Here is a 17,835-nt window from a genome sequence, read left to right on the forward strand (position 1 = left end):
TTTTTTTTTTTTTTTTTTTTCTTTTCTTCTCTCTTCGATCAACTAGCGATGACGATGACGAAGAAGAAGAAGAGGAAGAAGAAGATTTTAAATGACGATGATTCTTTTTATTTTGTTCTCTTTCTTTCTTTTTCTATTGGCTCTGAGAGACGAAGATGTTGGTAGTTAATTGATAGTCCATTGTTAAGGTGTTGGAGCGCAGCGGTGGATGAGGTGCAGTTTGGTTGAGGTCAGGCAGCTTTTCTGTTCCGAAAGGATCTGTGACCGCCGTGCTACTGACGAGTAGTACCACCGACACCTAGCACTCTCGCACCACCTCCGTTGTATCTGCCCCCTCCACTCGATTCCACTCCTGTTCACCCTCAACCCTCGATTTTGTTTACAACGAGAGTCAGACGACTGAGGTGGGGATCCTCGGCAGACCATCGCCACTTCTACGAAATTCGCAGAGGTAATTGTCATCTTCTTGCTCGATTTTCAGCGGTTTTATTGGGCGATTAATTATTGGGTCAGATTGGGAGATGATAAAGCGATTTGTTATTCTATTTTTTTTTTTTTTTTTTTTTTCTTTCTTTCGAGAAGCTCACAGAACTTTTGAAATTTACAAAGATCCCGTAGTCATAGAATTTTCGAGATTTTTTCTTGATCGTACAATATTCAAAATCTGGAGAATTTCAAACAGTGCAGTCTCTAAAATTCAAGAAGTGGTCGAACTATAGAGTGTTTTCAATTTTCGACTTTTCCAATCACCTCGCTCCTGATATTGAATAATCGGTGGTCTGTGATTAATTGGATTCGTGAACGATGGTTTTTATTAATTTAATTTATTAGCATGCACTCGAGGTACAGACGTGTACGTTTCATTTACATTTAGATTACATTACACCTAGCAATTATCAGAGTGTAATTAAACAAATTTCTAACAAAATAATGAAATAACAAATGAAGACTTCTTAAATATAATAATAATGATAATAATAGTAATTCATACACACTGAATAATCCGGCAATAGTAATAAATCTAATTCAACTAAATGATAAATCTAATTTGTCAGATCTTGTTGTACAGTGCCGATAAAATAGCGCTCATTCCTCATTCAATGTTCAAATAATCGTCGATCAATGTTTCTCAAGTATCTGCAGCTGTTTTACCTGGGGTGACACGGTTCGTTGATCAGAGTGGTGCGTACATCGACATCGTCGTTCGCTTGCTCCACAAATTCACCCTCCTCGACGTTCCACCCGCCTTCCCTCGCCATTGTCCGGGACATTTTCGCGTTGCCAATTTTCCTTGGTTCCTTATAAAAAAACGATGCTCACTCTCTGACACCACAGCCTGCAAACGAGAAACAGATCTATTGATAAAAGTAGAAATTTCTATTTAAATTTCACTTTGATTTTAGATGATCACAGTTGTTTTTTTTGATGACGGTAGTTGTTGTACAGAGGGAAATTTTGATCGAGTTGCCCGAGGATATCAGGAAGAGTGATTATGAACGTATGAATAATTAATTTGAAGTTTGTTGTAAAATGGAGATTGCCGTTTGTGCAGTTTCAGCATCGATCGATGTCTCCGTTTTTCTATTAATAAATCTAGTTTATATCAATTTATGTGATACGAAGTATGGTTATTTTAGCACGGCGTAAGAGTTGAAACTGTATCAAATCTCGCAGAGTCAGTGTTTTCTTTCTCTTCTTTATTTCCTCTCGTCGTTCTTCGTTTCCAATATCAAAAAAAAAAAAAATATTTTTCGAAATATTTAAGAAATTTTCAGAGCGAAAAGTTGCATAATTTTTAATTGCTTCGCTGTATGTATCAACACGCTATGCGTAAATATATCTACTAAAGATACTGTTGACGATTTCGTTTAAAATTTTTGGCACTTAAAAGCTTTTCCAATCATTTTTATACTTTGATATATATCAAGATTTGATATATCAATAATTTTTACACACAGTAATTATTTATTCAGCATTCTTAAACAATAATTTTCTTTAGGTGAAAATTTTTCAGGACACGTTCGACAAATTTATATAAATATCTCTATCAGATTTCCTGTCAATAATTTTTGCACATAATTTATTTGTAAACTCGACTGATAAATTTTAGAGTAAACTACGGTAAATCTCTCGCGGGATGAATTTTTATCGAAAAATTTTCGGCGTTTATCCAACGTTATTCTTCGGGGAAATGGCGTTCAAAGCCACTTGCTTGCTCGAGATGCATGCAACAAGCGGTTGATCAGGCTTACTGCGTTATTGATGAATATTTGCAGTGCACTTTGCGCCCATAAAATCGCGGCGGGATTGTGCAATTGGTTAAGCAATCGAGCCGCGATATTTTGCTCCAAGTTTATATTTTTTACGAACCAATAAGTCTCTAACTAATTGTCACGTTAATGCAATTTTATTAAATTCGCCGAACAAATTCAGTGTATTAAACGTTTAAAATAATCTTTCTCTGTTAATAAGAAACGGCAGAACTTGGAAAAATTTCAAAATGTCTTTTTCCTACAATTCTGTCCCAACGGAGATTACTATAAAATAGTCAATCGAATTTCATATTAGCCTTAATTAATATTGAATCACAAGGGAATTGTTTTCTCGAATTATTAATGAATCGAAATTGTCAGTCAATTATCATCAGTATAATATTATGTAATACACATAATTACACAGCATTATTATCATTAAACGTTATGTTATATAATTATTATCATCAATTACCATCAAGAAATTTAAATAAAAGTCTCGAACTTATCACTACTGATAGTACCAAAGAGAGTTGCTTCCTGACGACAATTTAATCTCTCAACTATTCTCCGCGTGTATACACGTACGTAAGTATGTACATCAAGTAGTTACCTCGGAAACGTCCTGAAATTCCTCCACTGTAAAATTCATGCGGCAGAGCGGAAGGGTGGCATGCCGAGTGCCACCCTCTCGAGCATCTTCAATTGTTTACACGATATCACGGATGCATCGAGCCACGTGGCGAATTCAATGCGCTGTCCAAACATCCACTTTCACTTCAACATCCATTAAAAAACACCAAAACAAACGATTTAATTTACAGCCCTCGAAACAATCGAGCCCTAACGCGTAAAAACCAATAAATACCATCACTGTTGCATCGCGGTGAAGTAAAATTATCTTTATTTATTTTACACTCTCGAGTTTATTTCATCTTGGTGATTTCATTTTAATCAACACAAACATTTTTGTTTTGCTGGTTTATAATTTCAACGTGTATCACTTTCCAAGGCAGTATTCAATATGATTTTTTTGGCACTTTTATCTAGTACCATTTTTACATTCGATTAGAATTGGTATTTCATTACAGTATTTTACACTGTGGCATTTGTAGTATTTTAATATATTTTTTTCTTTTATATAATATTCTAGTAGAATATTTTTCAATGTGTTGTATTTAGTACATGTTTCATCATTTCTTTTTTTTTTTTGTGAAACAATTCTAGATGGAGTTTGAAGTTTCCTTTTTTATCGACGAAGTCGTCGTTTCGACATTTTTGCTCCTTTCTTTCTTTTTTAAAACAAATTACTTTTTTTTCCGGAGGTATTTTTCCACGTGGAAAACAGCAAAAAAAAAAATACGAACACGGACGACGGTCAATGCTGGACTGGCGATGGAATTTCGGCGCGACTGCGCGAATCGACGGCGCACCTTTTCTATTTTTCTTCTTTTATTACGGACGTGTCACGTTTTGCGAGCGTTTTCAAAAAACATATATGTTCACTCAAGATCCCGAAATAGCGTAAGAATTTTTTTCGAGGACTTTGGGGACGCTTGGAATTTTTATTTGTCGGGGACATATTTGTAGATTTGCGGTAGGGTCTTAATGAAATCGTTTAGAGGGAAAGTGCTAATTGGGGCGTGGAAGCTTTATGGTGTCTGGCGTTGATTATGACACTGGGAGCGTGAATTTGACATATTCTTCTTCTGGTTTTGGCGAATGCTTTTGAAATCAACGCTGGATGACTAGGAAATATTGATTATTCAATCTTGGAAAACTTATCTGTGACTGCTCTTTGAATTCGGAAACTTAAAAACATTGAATTGAGGAAAAATTGAAAATTAAGATGACAGATTTTTTAAAGATCGATAATTGGAGATTGAAAAGTACAGGCAGAAATTAGAAATTAAAAACCAAGTAAGTTGTAGCAATCTTATCACATGTGAATTGCAGGTGCCAAAATTTCTCACTTTTTAAAAAATCATGCAGCTGAGGATTGAAAACAGCGAACTGTGAATTATTAATAAATCCATTTGTATGAAAAGGCTTAAAAATAATGAAATAACGAAAAAGATTGAATGTTTTATTATCGAAAATATTGCAATTTGTATTATTGTAATGTCGAAACCAATTAAAATCAAGAGTTGTGGACAAAAATAATTAATTTAGTGTTTCGCTCGTGTTTGGGTGAAGGGGTTGGGAATTATAATTGAGATGAAATAAGAATTGTATTTACAGGCGGGTTTCAGAAAAATTTGAAGAGTGGTTGAAAGAATCTTCTTGAGATTCCCTTACCAGCGAGACTGTTTTCTATTTCCCTCTCCATTTATATGGTCATTCTCTGTTGCTGTTGCTGCTGCGGCTGTGACTGCGTTTTACGAAGCTGTTGCTGCTACAAGTCGATATCAAGCATGCGCCGTCATTGTGAATTCACGTCATTATCGTAATCTTGAGGAGCCACGTACGCGAGCCAATAATTTCCAAAGAATTTATAATTCAATAGCCGTGCGTTAAATCCATTAAAAGTATTCTCATCGAATTTTATCATGAAAAAGCGAAATATTCATTTCGATTTGATATTCTGCTTCCGACACACAATACACAGATTCATTAAAATTTAATATATTTTAAATATATGGAATATATATCCTTCGATTTAATATCTATCATATTTACAATATTCTGTTAACTTCAATTTCGGCAATAATACAATTACAACGTTTTCTAAAAATTATTCTTTAAATTCTCACGATGTCGACGTTAATATCCAAATTAAAAAAAAATATTTTTTCATTTAATAAAATTGCAACAAAATAAGTTACTTTGCTATCAGCTTTCACGTATTATCCCGTTATCGTACAAAAGTACGTCAAAAATAAGCCGAATAATATACATACATACATAATTCAGCTACTTAACAATGCCATCAAGTGTTATGACAAGGTTTCAAGGTATTACAATAAGCTAAGATCGGAATAAGGTTAGGTCAACATACAAAAGACGCGGGCATAATAACGAGATGCGAGATTTCATCTCACGTTCAACACGTCGAGACGTTTGTTAAACGGTGGAACGAATTTGCAACCGAGTTTTTGAATTATTGAACACGAGTGACGCAACTACATCGGGACGCGCTACGAATTCATTATAGTGTATACGCAAAAGGCGGACGACTCGTCGACTCGATGGTTAAAATGCGGGTTAAAGAGCGGCTCATTTGTAACAACACGACCAATGTGGGTGGCACAATAACGACAATTATCAACGTTGCTAATTATCGTCGTTGCCATTCAGGGGCCCATACACCGGATCTTCGGATCAAAGGTGCGGCTTATGTTAGATGCTATCCCCTTCCCTTGACCCTTTCTGCTTACGCCCCTCCGATAATATTGTTTGAACAAATATTTATCGCGTGTGTTTTTGTATCTCCATGTTTCACATGTTGCATTACTATATAATTTTGCGTGTAATGTTGCATAATTTTATGCGTACAGTGACTGAAAAAATGAATGAAGTTTTATGTCACAAATTAAGACAAGGAAGCATCATATTCCTACTCCTACTATTTAGTTCCATTTATTTCATAAAATTGATATTGGTCGGAATACTTTTGCACATTTTATTATTGATAATTTCGTTATCTCTATCGGCGTTTCCATTTCCAAGTAATTCTTGATAAAATAGCTTCATATTAAAGTCCAACAAGGAAACAGTCATCCAATCGCACTTGATGTTAAAACACCAATAATCGTTGATTGCTGTTAAATTATTGAAATTAACCGAGGTAAGCTTCAAAGTGAATAATAATAATCTAATTGTACATTTATGCATTGTAACAACATAATTTGCATTCATTATTTGCTGATGATAACGTAATTACAAGCCACATGTTCATACAGAATTTGTACTATATCTTAATATTTTTCATATTATAATTTTCACTTTTCAATAAAATTAAAATTTAATCTATACACATTTTCCTTAAAATCTCGTGCTTTTTTTATTACAGAAAAGTGCCTTGTTCCCATTTTCTCCTAATCGAGCGATAATTTTAAAATAACACTCCCTATAAACGAAAGAACAAATTTTTAAACAACGGACTATCCTACGATCAACGCACGAGTTCAAACATTCGCGCGCCCTTCGTTGTCCCTAGCACGGCATGCTGTCCCATCTAGTAACTTTCCTTCATCTCTCAAAATAACCCATAAATTGCACGCCAAAAAATTTTCACGCTATCGTTCACTTTTCTACTACCTCCGCAGATGAAAATCACGCGCGGAATTTCTCGCGATTCCTCAAATTAAAACGTCAAACATTCCAGTAGGTTGACTTCTGCAACGTGCAACGTGGCGCCATCTTGCGGACGAGCGCTCAGTCGCGCGCTTGCACGCTCCATGGCAGTAGGCGGACCTGTGTTTTGTCGGGTGGTTAGGTTGTTCGTTCCCTCGCGTTCGAACGCGAATTCCAGTACGAAAGAGCCATGAAATAAGAGGATCGTACGATGCACACGACGCGCAGCGTGAGCTGAGATACGTCTGCACGTCCTACCGTTTGAAAGTCGCCTCGGTCCGAGCCGCGAGAGCCTCGCGCGCGCACGTTTTTAAGGTTAAAACCGTGCGGAATCGGTCGGGCGCGTAACAATGCGTCGCGTGAGAAATTCGTACGGTGAAAGTCTGCTGGACTTGTACGTGCAATCGGAATTCCGACGAGGCGAGCGTTGTCGCGAGCTCCTCGCCGCTTTCTGACCGCCTTCCACCTCGTGCGTGCGTGCGTGCGTCTCGTTTCGTGTGCGTTTTCGTTCGCGGTGCAAACACACTACACAGCCCTGGGTCGTGCGAGAGACGGAGAAGAAGACAGTGAAAGAGTGACAGAGAGGGAGGGAAATGCCGAGGCTGCTCGAGCGGCGATGATTCCGCTCGAATTTCGCCGCTGTCCAATTTCAGATAGGATTTCTTCGCGTTGCTCGTGCGACGAGTGACCGTAAACAGAAACCGCGTCCCCGAGGAACATGCGCGCTCACGGAATGGAAACGTAACTGCTCTCCAAACTGTTTCCCACCGTCGAAAGGTAATCGATGATCTTACCTTCGTTAGGATCCCACCGCTCTTCTCATTTCTTTTTCGTTCCTCTCTTTTTGTTTTCATTTTCTTTTTCGGAAGGAGAGCGATGGAGGGGGATTTAACATGTGCTGCGTTGTGTCTAACTGACGCGCACGGTGGTCCTCCTTTCCGTTCAAATTGGTTGTAGATCGCTTTTCTCGTTCTTTTTATTTTTTATTTTTCGAAATTAATCGCACGAAATTTTACGAAAATGCCCCGTTCTGAAAATGTTCTTGCAAAGAACAGTAACGAGTTTGTTGGCAACAATATTCTCCGAATACCAGCTGACTAATCCGAAATCTATAACTTATCAATTAGTTAATGAGTAATCGTGCGAGAGGTCTCTGGCGTTCTTATTTTGTTGGCCTTTCGTCCAGCCTTGAATTATTATTAAAAATAGTCAGCCAGGTAGAGAATACCAAGCACGCATCATTGAAATTCTTTTCTATCGTACATCAAGTACGATCGTTAAAGCAACTGATTCATGTGTGTGTGTGTTGCGATCCACACTATATGTATCCATGTCGGATGTTTTTTTTGCACGCATAAAGCAACGCATGGCATGGCATGTGCCGGCAATTCTTCTCTTCTAGCAGTTAAACATTATCTCATTTCCTGTTCGAGGGGGGACAGAAATGAATGATAAATACTATATTTGTATTATTCTATACGCCTACGTATAATCCTGCGATATTAATTGTCTCATGTATACGCACTGCGAGCAAATAAAAACAGAACCAATTTAACAGCGCCGAGTATGTACACATAATTCTTTTCTTGCCCCTGTAACATTGTAATTTCTGAATAAATAAATTGTCTCCTTGCACCATGTGTTTTTTTCCTTTCTTCCCATCGTCCACCTTTACAATTCAATTTCACTTACTTTTTATTGTTAACGTTGACAAACGCAATAACGTGTTCATCTTTCAGGATATTAGAATAATTGAACATGGCAGAGGATGAGGGCACGGAATGGCTGCAAGAATTGCTGCACGATGTGCAACTCTCACAGTTCTTCACCAGGATAAGGGATGACCTACAAGTCACCAGGTTACATCACTTTGATTACGTACAGCCGGAGGATCTTGAAAAGATAGGTTTGGGAAAGCCAGGTATCAGAAGATTGTTGGATGCAGTGAAGAAAAAGAGGAATACTCAATGGAAGAAAAGCTTGATGACAAAGATTAGGCCTGGCGGTAGTACGAAAAGCAATAAGAGATCCTCTCAGCCTGTTGAGGGTTCCTCGGTGCTAACGTGTCTCATTCAGGATAAGGATGTGTCACTGTCTGTTAAATTGGGTGATGGTAGTTTCGGTGTGGTGAGACGTGGAAAATGGACTTCTCCCTCCGGTAGAGTATTGCCAGTTGCTGTGAAAGTTTTAAAAGCCGATGCGCTGACACAGCCGAGCGTTATTGAGGATTTTGTGGCTGAAGTCCAGGCAATGCACACGTTGGATCATCACAATCTCATTAGGTATGCGTTTTAAGAAAAAAAAAAACTACGGATATTTAAGCAAACTTAAAGAAATTTCACATTTTAAATTAATCGCAGTCTATCGGTGAGCTAAGTTAATTTGACAATTATAATTTAACGAATCGTTTTCTTACAGGTTGTACGGGGTAGTATTGTCGCAACCGATGATGATGGTGACGGAACTGGCCCCTCTCGGAGCGCTGCTCGACTATCTGCGTAAACAGTGCAGCCAAATTTCAGTATTAACCTTGTGCAACTACGCTCTACAAGTGGCAACTGGAATGGCGTACTTGGAAGCGAAACGTTTCCTGCACCGTGACCTAGCTTGCAGAAACGTTCTCCTGAGTTCAGTGGACAAAGTGAAAATCGGTGATTTCGGCCTAATGCGTGCGCTGCCGCAGCAGGAGGACTGTTACGTGATGACAGAACACAAGAAAGTGCCGTTCCCCTGGTGTGCTCCGGAATCTTTGAAAGCGCGTCAATTTAGTCACGCGTCCGACGTGTGGATGTTCGGTGTAACGTTATGGGAAATGTTGACGTTCGGTGAAGAGCCGTGGGTGGGTTTGAAGGGATCAGAAATTCTTCGAAAGATAGACAAGGATGGGGAACGACTGCACGAGCCTGAGGCAACCCCGCCAGATATGTACCAATTGATGCTTCGTTGCTGGGCTCGAGAACCTACGGAGAGGCCAACCTTCGCCTTTTTGAGGTCGTCTCTCACAGGGATGGTCCCAGCCGTAATGAAAGCCGTCAGCCACTTCACAATGGCTGGGAAAATGACTATAGAACAGGGCGATCAGATAGTTATTCTAGATGGCCGGCCAGAAAACTATTGGTGGAAGGGTCAGAACCAACGAACTTTCCAAATCGGACTCTTTCCTCGCTGCTTTGTAGATCCTATGAGGCGAAAACAGCCAGAAGACATCAGCAAGCCACTAGAGAACTCCTTCATCCATACTGGCCATGGTGCACCTTTCGGCAAAAGTTGGGGCAGTCCCATTTACATCGACGACGTGTACCTTCGAAATCCAATGGAACCACCCGATGTCGTGGGAGTTACTGTACCATCCGACAATCTCGTCAAGGATAAATATTGCGGCACACCGAGATCGCGAAAACAATTCAATTACACGAAACTGCAGAACGACGTTGGGGCTAGCCCCGTAAAGACGACCAACACCTCTGTCCCAGGTGGTAGCCAGGAAGGCAGTTTGATAGATCTGTCCCCGGAGGAGATGGTGAATACGAGCGAGGTGCAATCAGATACTGCCTGTCGACGAGTGGTCAACATCCTCGACGAACCTATCGACGATCTGGAGCGGCAACACCAGACAAACTGGCAAGACGAGGATCCTCGAACCTACGCCAATTTCCCTGGCAACGTCGATCCGGCTTACTCAGACCCGTTCGATACTTCCTCTGTGTTCATGAAGTTGCCCCATTCGAGATACTATAGCCAAGTTCCCTCCGACGTGAGCAGTCGGTATTTCAAAACGCAGACGTACGGGAATGTGCAGAACCAGGACGCTGGTGGTAGCAGCCAGGACAGTACAAATTATTTTACGGCCGAGTCCGCCACGAACGTGAAACATTATTCCATAAATCTGAGCAAGGAGAGTAGGAACGATAGTATTAACCTGAATGTGAACGTGGACACGGAAGAGAACAACGCGTACAGCCAGAACCACTACAGTGAAATTGACAAACCTAGTCCACCAATGACGAATTGGTCTAATTGGCCGGAAGATTTGCAGAACGACGCGCAGACGTACGTGAATGTCTCTAGTCGGAATTTTCAGAGCTCTGACGCGCCTCCTCCGCCACCCGTGGCTCCCAACGAGAGTCCACCGAAGCCAAAGTCGAACCACGACTTGGCCCAAAGTCTGAGCGAGCTGACGATCAACGTCAATTCTTGTAACGTCTCCCCGAAAAAATTAGACTCCGCTTTCTTGGCTGAGTTGGAGAAGCATTTGGGTGAGAAGGAGGCGAGCAAGAACATGATCACCAGTCAACAAAACCCAGATTTGTCCGATCCCTACTCGTCCGTGAGCAAACTACAGGAGAGCACGATTCCAGCGTTGAGGCCTCCACCTCAGACTATCAAGCGAAAGTCACCTCAAATGGACTACAGAAACACCAGTCTACCCAGCAAGGTGCAGAATTCCTGGCCGTCGAAGAGTACGAACATCCAACAGCCTCCTAGAACACAGCTCGAGCAACGCTTGGAAACAAGCACAGAACAGATGGTGGGTCAAATCTGGCAGCAGTCTCAAGCCCAGCAGCACAACGCTTACGCTACTGCCCAGAGTAATATGAACCTATTGCAAATAGCTCCTAGCAATGTGTCCAAGCCAACGTTCAATCACGCACAGAACTCGCTACCAACGTCCAACCAAACCAGCCTCTTTCAGAATCCCTTGTTGCCAGCTGGTAGCCACGGAATAACCCAGATTCAGAACGATCTTCACCAAGCACACGCCAGTAACGTAGCCTCCAAGCCTCCGAACGTCGTGTTCTCTGAACAGGTGTACGCAGAGTTGAAACAGACTGTACCGAATCTGGACCAACTGTCGCAGAACGAGTTCAACACGCTGTACAACAAAACGGTGCAGCAGAATATTTTGAGGAACTACTACGCGGCTAGTACGTCGAGCAGTCCCGCCGGTGATTCGGCCAGCAATCTAAGTCATAGTCACTATCTGGAGGGAGCTTCAGCCAGTTCCCAGGCTCGTTCCTCGGGGCAGTCTGCGAGGAATACTAGCGGTCAGGGTCATCCGTGCGACTTCAGCCCTCACCTGAAGCAACCGCCGGTGTACAATCCTCCGCCACCGGCCACATGGAGTCCGATGAAGTCGATTCAGAACGAGCTGGGACAGGGACAGAGCGCAATGAAGTCCAATTTAGCCAGTAATCTGGTCAACAGCCCCAATCTGTTGCAGCTCACGCACACTAACCAGCCTCAAGAGGGCGCCATGACGGCGCAAGCATCCTCCTCGACGAGATGTCTGCCTCCTCAGATGACCGAGACAGTCGTTAATACTCAATTAGTCCCCTCCACGTCGGCGTACCCCTCTGGCGTCAGCCCACCACTGACCGCCGCCTCTCAACAGCTGGTCATGTCCCTTAACGACGAATTTCGAGCGAACAAAGTGATGAAGGTGCAGAGAGAGGCGGCCGACGCGTCGCAACAGGAAATACTCGCAGCGTTACAGGCCACTGGCTGGGACACTAATCAAGCGGCTAAACAGATACTGAAAGACAGACAGGCGAAGATCGAGTCCCTTGTCAGGTACGTTTGTTCGATTGATTAATTAGATTGGACGAGTGGTTTCGCAGATTTAGGAGAAATTTGGAATTGTGGAATTTGGTGCGTTCAAGATTCGAAATTTCGAGGAATGTTTTTGAATTTGATTTATAGAATGGAGTTTGGCTCGGATTTTCGGCTAAATTTTATGATAAATTAGTAAGTTGGATTAAATTAGCAAAATTTCTCTCTTGATATTCAAAGTTTTTAGAAATCAACGATTGGTGAATTTGCAAAATTATTATTATCCTTTCCTTTCTTCGTTTCCTATCATATGGTCTTCCCGTGAATGTATATACGTTTGCTCTAGAGCAAAAGAACTGAAATATTATATTGCAGTTTGTGGTCGGTGATCCAGAGTCTTGCAAGTTGGAAATAAAGTCAGTCACTTTTTTTTTAACCGAACCTCCGATACAAGTATAGCCTCTCTTCCTTGAATTTCATCCGTAATCCATTTCATGGGAAATGACGATACGACGGATTGATTCACTTTCACGTTCTGACAAATTGAGAATATTATATTCTAACTAATCCTCTCTCGTAAAAAAGAAAAAAAAATAATGAAAAATTTTAATTTTAGCTCCTAGATGGATTAATGAAAGTTCACTGAGTTATTGGCAGTAAAAAAGAAATCTTTTTTTTAATTGTGCAACGAGGTCGAAAGGTCTGCAAAAAAAAAAAAAAGAAGAAAAAAAGAAAGAAATAACGCAATCGACTGTTGCAATTTCAGATTGGGCTTGGCAGACCGACAACAGTGCGAGGGTGCTCTGAAGCAGACTGAATACAACGTAGATTTAGCGGCTTCCCTCTTGTTAGACCAGGTCAAATGAAGAGAAGACATTATAAGCGAGCTCGCCGTTACTGAAGATATTGTAAAATAACTGTAGCGATATAGGTATATGTATTTATAAACGATAGCCATACAACGCGTAAAAAGAGACTACGGGCTCCGAGCATAATTATTAGTTCAAGTGTCCTCCTCGAAAAAGACATTGTCTTAGAACCGTGCACTGCGTCTTATAACACTATGGGGCCATTGTAAAATCTTGACAATGTTCACTTTCCAGGTGAAAAAAAAAAAAATGTTGAGTGTTTTAAATTATATTCTTCAAAGATACGAATTAGTGTATAATATGAATAGTATGTAATGCAACGTGCAAAGAAGTCAAGAACTGTCAAAATGGTTTTACAATTACAAGACGCAGTGTATCTGAAATGTGTAACTGTTCGAGGTTCTGCTCTGAGGTTTATAAAATACTTTCTGAAGAAGAAAAGGTCATCAATCAATACCTTTCTTACCTTTATTGTTTGTAACTTGCTGAAGAGGAGCACGCGGGCTGCATTCCAAAAATTCCTACGAATGAAAACGAAAGGGAAAATTCCGCGAGTCGCCGTAGCGAACCGTGTCTCAGAAATTTTAGATGTCGTAGAAAACGAAATATTATTGTTTGGCTAGCGTGCGAACTGTGAACTGTATTTTACAAGGAGGGTAGGTGGGGGTGAAAGTAAGTGTCTTTTTTTTCTTTTTCGAGCATGTTCGTCTTACATACGTGCTTCACATCGAGGAGAAAGTGTATATGTTTTGTGTTGTGTATCGGTTTGTTTTATTCTGTAAAAGAAATATCGACACTGACCTCTTGAATGGGCAAATTATTCTTTTTTTCTCATTTCATAGAGGAAATGTAATTAATTTTTTTTTTTCGAAGTATTATTGTAATTGATATTCTTCGCGTTGAAATACTCAAGAGATTTTTGTTTCTAGGAAAAAGTATTTATTGCTCGTTTTAAGGAAATTCAGTGAATCCCTGGCTATTTTGTTCATTTATGGTGGGCAATTTTTTTTTATGCCACGAAAGTATTCTTCCACGTTTTCAATAGAGGAATCTTCTATTTTAATACGGTCAGCATTTTGATTAATAGTAAGGAGATTTTTATTCTTATAGAAAGTCTTCCTAATATTGTAAACGAGACTGTGAATGTTTATGCATTTATGGGAAATTCAGAACTTTACAATGCTAAACATAAATAACTTTTTAAAGATACAATTTAATTGATGTATTTTAAAACGAATCTCCATCGATTAATAATTATTATCCAACTTAAATTAAATTCAAAGTCTATCGAAATAAAATTATTTCTTTTTAATTTAGACGTGTTAAAAAAAAAATGCATTAAAACTAAATATTTGCATAAACATTTATAGTTGCTCCATAAGTGAATAAAATGGCCATCAAAATCGGACGACCACTATATTAGATTATGTCAATTGGAATCTGAAGCTCTTCCCGCCAGTGAATGGCTGTCTGTAATTAGATCTACGTGACCGGAAGTGAAAAGCACTCATCGAGGATCTATGCGTGTTTCATATATAGCCCGATGAATTCCATGTAAAAATGGCAACTCTTGCGTGGTTGGTATTTCATGCATATTTATGACAGTATCACCGTGAAAGTACTCGTAAACGTTTATGTTTTTATAATTGAACTTTAGAGAGGAAGATCGTGGATTGAAAAGGATGAATTTTAACTGAAAAAACACAGTAGAACTGTTTAAACATTCATAAGATTGTAATGGGATTCCATTGTATATTATTTTGATGTATTTAGAAATTCAGAAAGTTCCACTTAACCCCATTGTGACAAATGATTGGAGCTATTAAGGTAAATAGCGAATTCTCCAAAGTATATAAAATTAATAAAAGTTTATGTACAACATTTAAGTTGACACTCGACTAGTATCATTAGATAATTAGATTTTTGTGCATTTATGGAAAGCTTGGAAGTGCAAAAATGTCATGCAGTGTGCACAATATGCATAAACGTACAAAATGTCCAAATTATAATGCCCCTATATATAACAATAATTCTCCATCGAAATTTTTACAGTTTTGTCAGAATATCCGCAATTGTCAATATTTTAATATATGATATTTCGATGAATGAAGTTCTACTGTGTTGACAAGTAGCGTAAGAAGTTAAACAAGAGACGACTGTTGCTGTGAAGAGCTTCCGATCCAATCGACCAAAAGCACTCGGATAATTTCCAAGAGATAATTTCCACGACACCGTGCGAGCAAACGTTCTGTCAATTCGAATTGCATCGCTGCCTCTCGAAGCCAGCTCACCCGTCACTTGGAGCAAAAACTGTCTCCAATCTGATATAGTTCTAGCCTTAAATGTGCACACGGCTCTCATGTAAAAACAACGCAATCGTGACTGACGAAAGTGTTCGAGTCTGATAGATATACAGTGATTCACGAAAGTATTTGAACATTTCGCAGAAAACTTTCATGTATATATATATATATATATATTCACACACACACACATATATATACATGTGTGAACATTTTGGGATTTTTTCAAGACCACAACAAGACACAATTATCAAAATCAGTACTAATCTTTCTCTGAAACATACCAGATCGAGAAATTAGGACCAACATTAGTTTAATGCAATTAATGATAGTATTAAAATCGATCGAATTATTATATTTTTATATTTTTCACTCGTAAATATTTTGTACGAGCAATTTTAGAATTCGTTTATTCAATTTAGAAATTGTACTATAGGTAGTCATTAGACAATCAACGTAGTTCTGTGTTTCCAATCATTTCCAACGCTTTTTTCAATCTTGTTTTTACCTTGTTGAAATGTCTCGCGCAATATGGTCAAAAAAAAGACCTCTCTAAGCGTTCAAATACTTTCATGTGGAATTGAAAGTGTACATGTGTATAAAGTTAGTTTGATACTGCAAAGACAGGGGAGGGGGGAAGGGAAAGATGATTGCCAAGTAGCGAGAAATGTTGAATTTTTGTAACTGTGATATGCGTTACTAAAGGCTCTAGACAGTACCGTTTAGAGATAGAGAGAAAATAAGAGAAAAAGAGAGAGGGAGAAACAGAGAGAATTTCCTTTTTCTCTGTTGTCCTTATTTAGGTATAGATTAGATTATTATCGTGTAATACGAGGAGTGTACATAGCCGTTTTTAGTGGCTGAGTTAAGCTTATGCGATTTTTCTTTTTTTTTTTTTTTTTTTTTTTTTTTTTTCTTTTTGTCTTTTCTTCTTTTATTTCTCTGACCATATGCGTGGTCGATTCGTTCGAAAGACGTTTAAAGTGTAATTGAAACGCGTGCTTGATCGTTTCGCCTAACTTTCACGATCTGTCGTTCTGTGCAGAAAGGGAGAATACTCCTTTAGTCTTGGACTCTCTCAAACTATTGAAAATTAATTTTTAAATTATTGATATTTCTTTTCGAGATTTTCTTTTCTTTTCTTTTTTTTATATTGATATTTGAGGTCTAGGATTTAATTCTATAGTCCTAAGTTTAACGAAGCTGTAAAATTATCTTTTCTTTTTTTGAATGTTATGTTAAAAATTTTTTGTAGAATTAAACGTCTCTTTGTTCGTGGAAAGTGAGACTGGGACGTAGAACAGAGCCCAATTCCTTGTTTTTATTAATCTAAGAGATACTAGGTTATCTACTGATTAGTTAAAACTTACGTGGCGCTAGTATCGCATCAGCAGACGCCGTAGACATCTCAAATTGATATAAAGCATAATATTATTAATTAGTTTAAACTGCAGATTTCTGTGCACGTCTGCGTATTTGAAAATACTATAAAATATTCATGGTATATTATAAAATTTCTGACTAGTTTCCATTCTTTTTATGGAAATTCGTTCGTAAAAATACCAGTTTACATAAGTTGCACATAAGTTTTAGATTTTTAGATTGTTTTCAATCTTTGCATCGAAGTATATATATATATTTTTTATAGATTTATTATTTATTATAATTTAATTAATATATTAATACATGGTTTTCATACTTAATAAAGAAAGCACTGTGAGTTTAGAGTATAAATTCCAGCAATAAATGGACACCAGAGTCAAAAAGTATTAAGAACATAGAAAAGAAAATATTCTCAGGAATTAGAGTCCAAGATACAAAATTACAATAAAAAAGAAGAATGTTCACTAAAGTTCCTTTCTGCACATTCGATTGTACAATGAAAACAGGAAACACTGTGATTGTCGTCGATGACAGCTAGCCAATTCCGACACTTTATCTAAGAAAAGAAAGTCATTATTTTTTTAAGCCAAGCTGTTTTTCAACTAAATGGAAAACAAAACAAAAAAAAAAAAAAACGATAAAACGTAGAAAAAGAGGACACTGACAGTGTTTCCCACTTTTATTTCGGCAAACTTCTCTTGCCTAACCGATTAGGCAATCTCAATGCAACTCGAAGCGCGCGATTCGAACTGCAGTTGAGAAATTTATCATCGAAATTTTACGAAAGTGAGATGAACCCGTGTCTTAAAAAAAAAAAAAAAAAAAAAAAAAAAAAAACAGCCAGCAATCAATCAGCCGATAATTTCAACGCAGGTGACAGCGTCCCGGGTGGAATTTTAATAACGACATCGTAACGAGATTCACTCGCTCCTTCTTCCCGGTCGCCATGGGCAGCCTATTATCGATCACAGGATCGCGCTGAATGCAACGTTTCAATCCATCCGCTCGCGGTATACCTCTTCGACAACTTAATTTGCCGCTCGATCGTGCGCGCAACCCGCGCGCGACATTCACGTACCTCGCGCATATTTAATTTGAAATATCCCCGGCGCGCTGGGGAGAATATTTAAAGAGGGAGCCAAGCGCGTAGCGGTTTATTTTAATATACAAATATATATAAAA

The 17,835-nt window shown here is 38.8% G+C and overlaps 1 protein-coding gene and 1 long non-coding RNA gene across 4 annotated transcripts; one reads left to right on the plus strand and one right to left on the minus strand.

The window, feature by feature from the left end:
* Positions 1–134: 134 nt before the first annotated feature.
* LOC122537338 lies at positions 135–4,788 on the minus strand. Its single transcript, XR_006308604.1, has 3 exons — positions 4,551–4,788; positions 1,153–1,336; positions 135–434 (listed from the first exon to the last, which is right to left on the minus strand). It is a non-coding gene; the product is annotated as an uncharacterized LOC122537338 (long non-coding RNA).
* Positions 4,789–5,944: 1,156 nt separating this feature from the next.
* LOC122537331 lies at positions 5,945–17,267 on the plus strand. 3 transcript variants are annotated; one of them, XM_043670418.1, is made up of 5 exons: positions 5,945–6,039; positions 6,580–7,325; positions 8,288–8,830; positions 8,967–12,119; positions 12,865–17,267. In XM_043670418.1, the coding sequence occupies exons 3-5, from the start codon at positions 8,307–8,309 to the stop codon at positions 12,962–12,964; spliced, it is 3,777 nt and encodes a 1,258-aa protein (XP_043526353.1). In that variant the 5' UTR covers positions 5,945–6,039; positions 6,580–7,325; positions 8,288–8,306; the 3' UTR covers positions 12,965–17,267. The 3 variants fall into 3 exon arrangements, with proteins under 3 accessions (XP_043526353.1, XP_043526354.1, XP_043526355.1); XM_043670419.1 differs by having other exon boundaries at positions 5,951–6,039; positions 6,583–7,325; XM_043670420.1 differs by lacking the exon at positions 6,580–7,325 and having other exon boundaries at positions 5,951–6,039.
* Positions 17,268–17,835: the final 568 nt, after the last annotated feature.

Source organism: Frieseomelitta varia, unplaced genomic scaffold (genome assembly GCF_011392965.1).
Source record: "Frieseomelitta varia isolate USP_RPSP 00005682 unplaced genomic scaffold, Fvar_1.2 scaffold_903, whole genome shotgun sequence".
Lineage (NCBI taxonomy): Eukaryota > Metazoa > Arthropoda > Insecta > Hymenoptera > Apidae > Frieseomelitta > Frieseomelitta varia.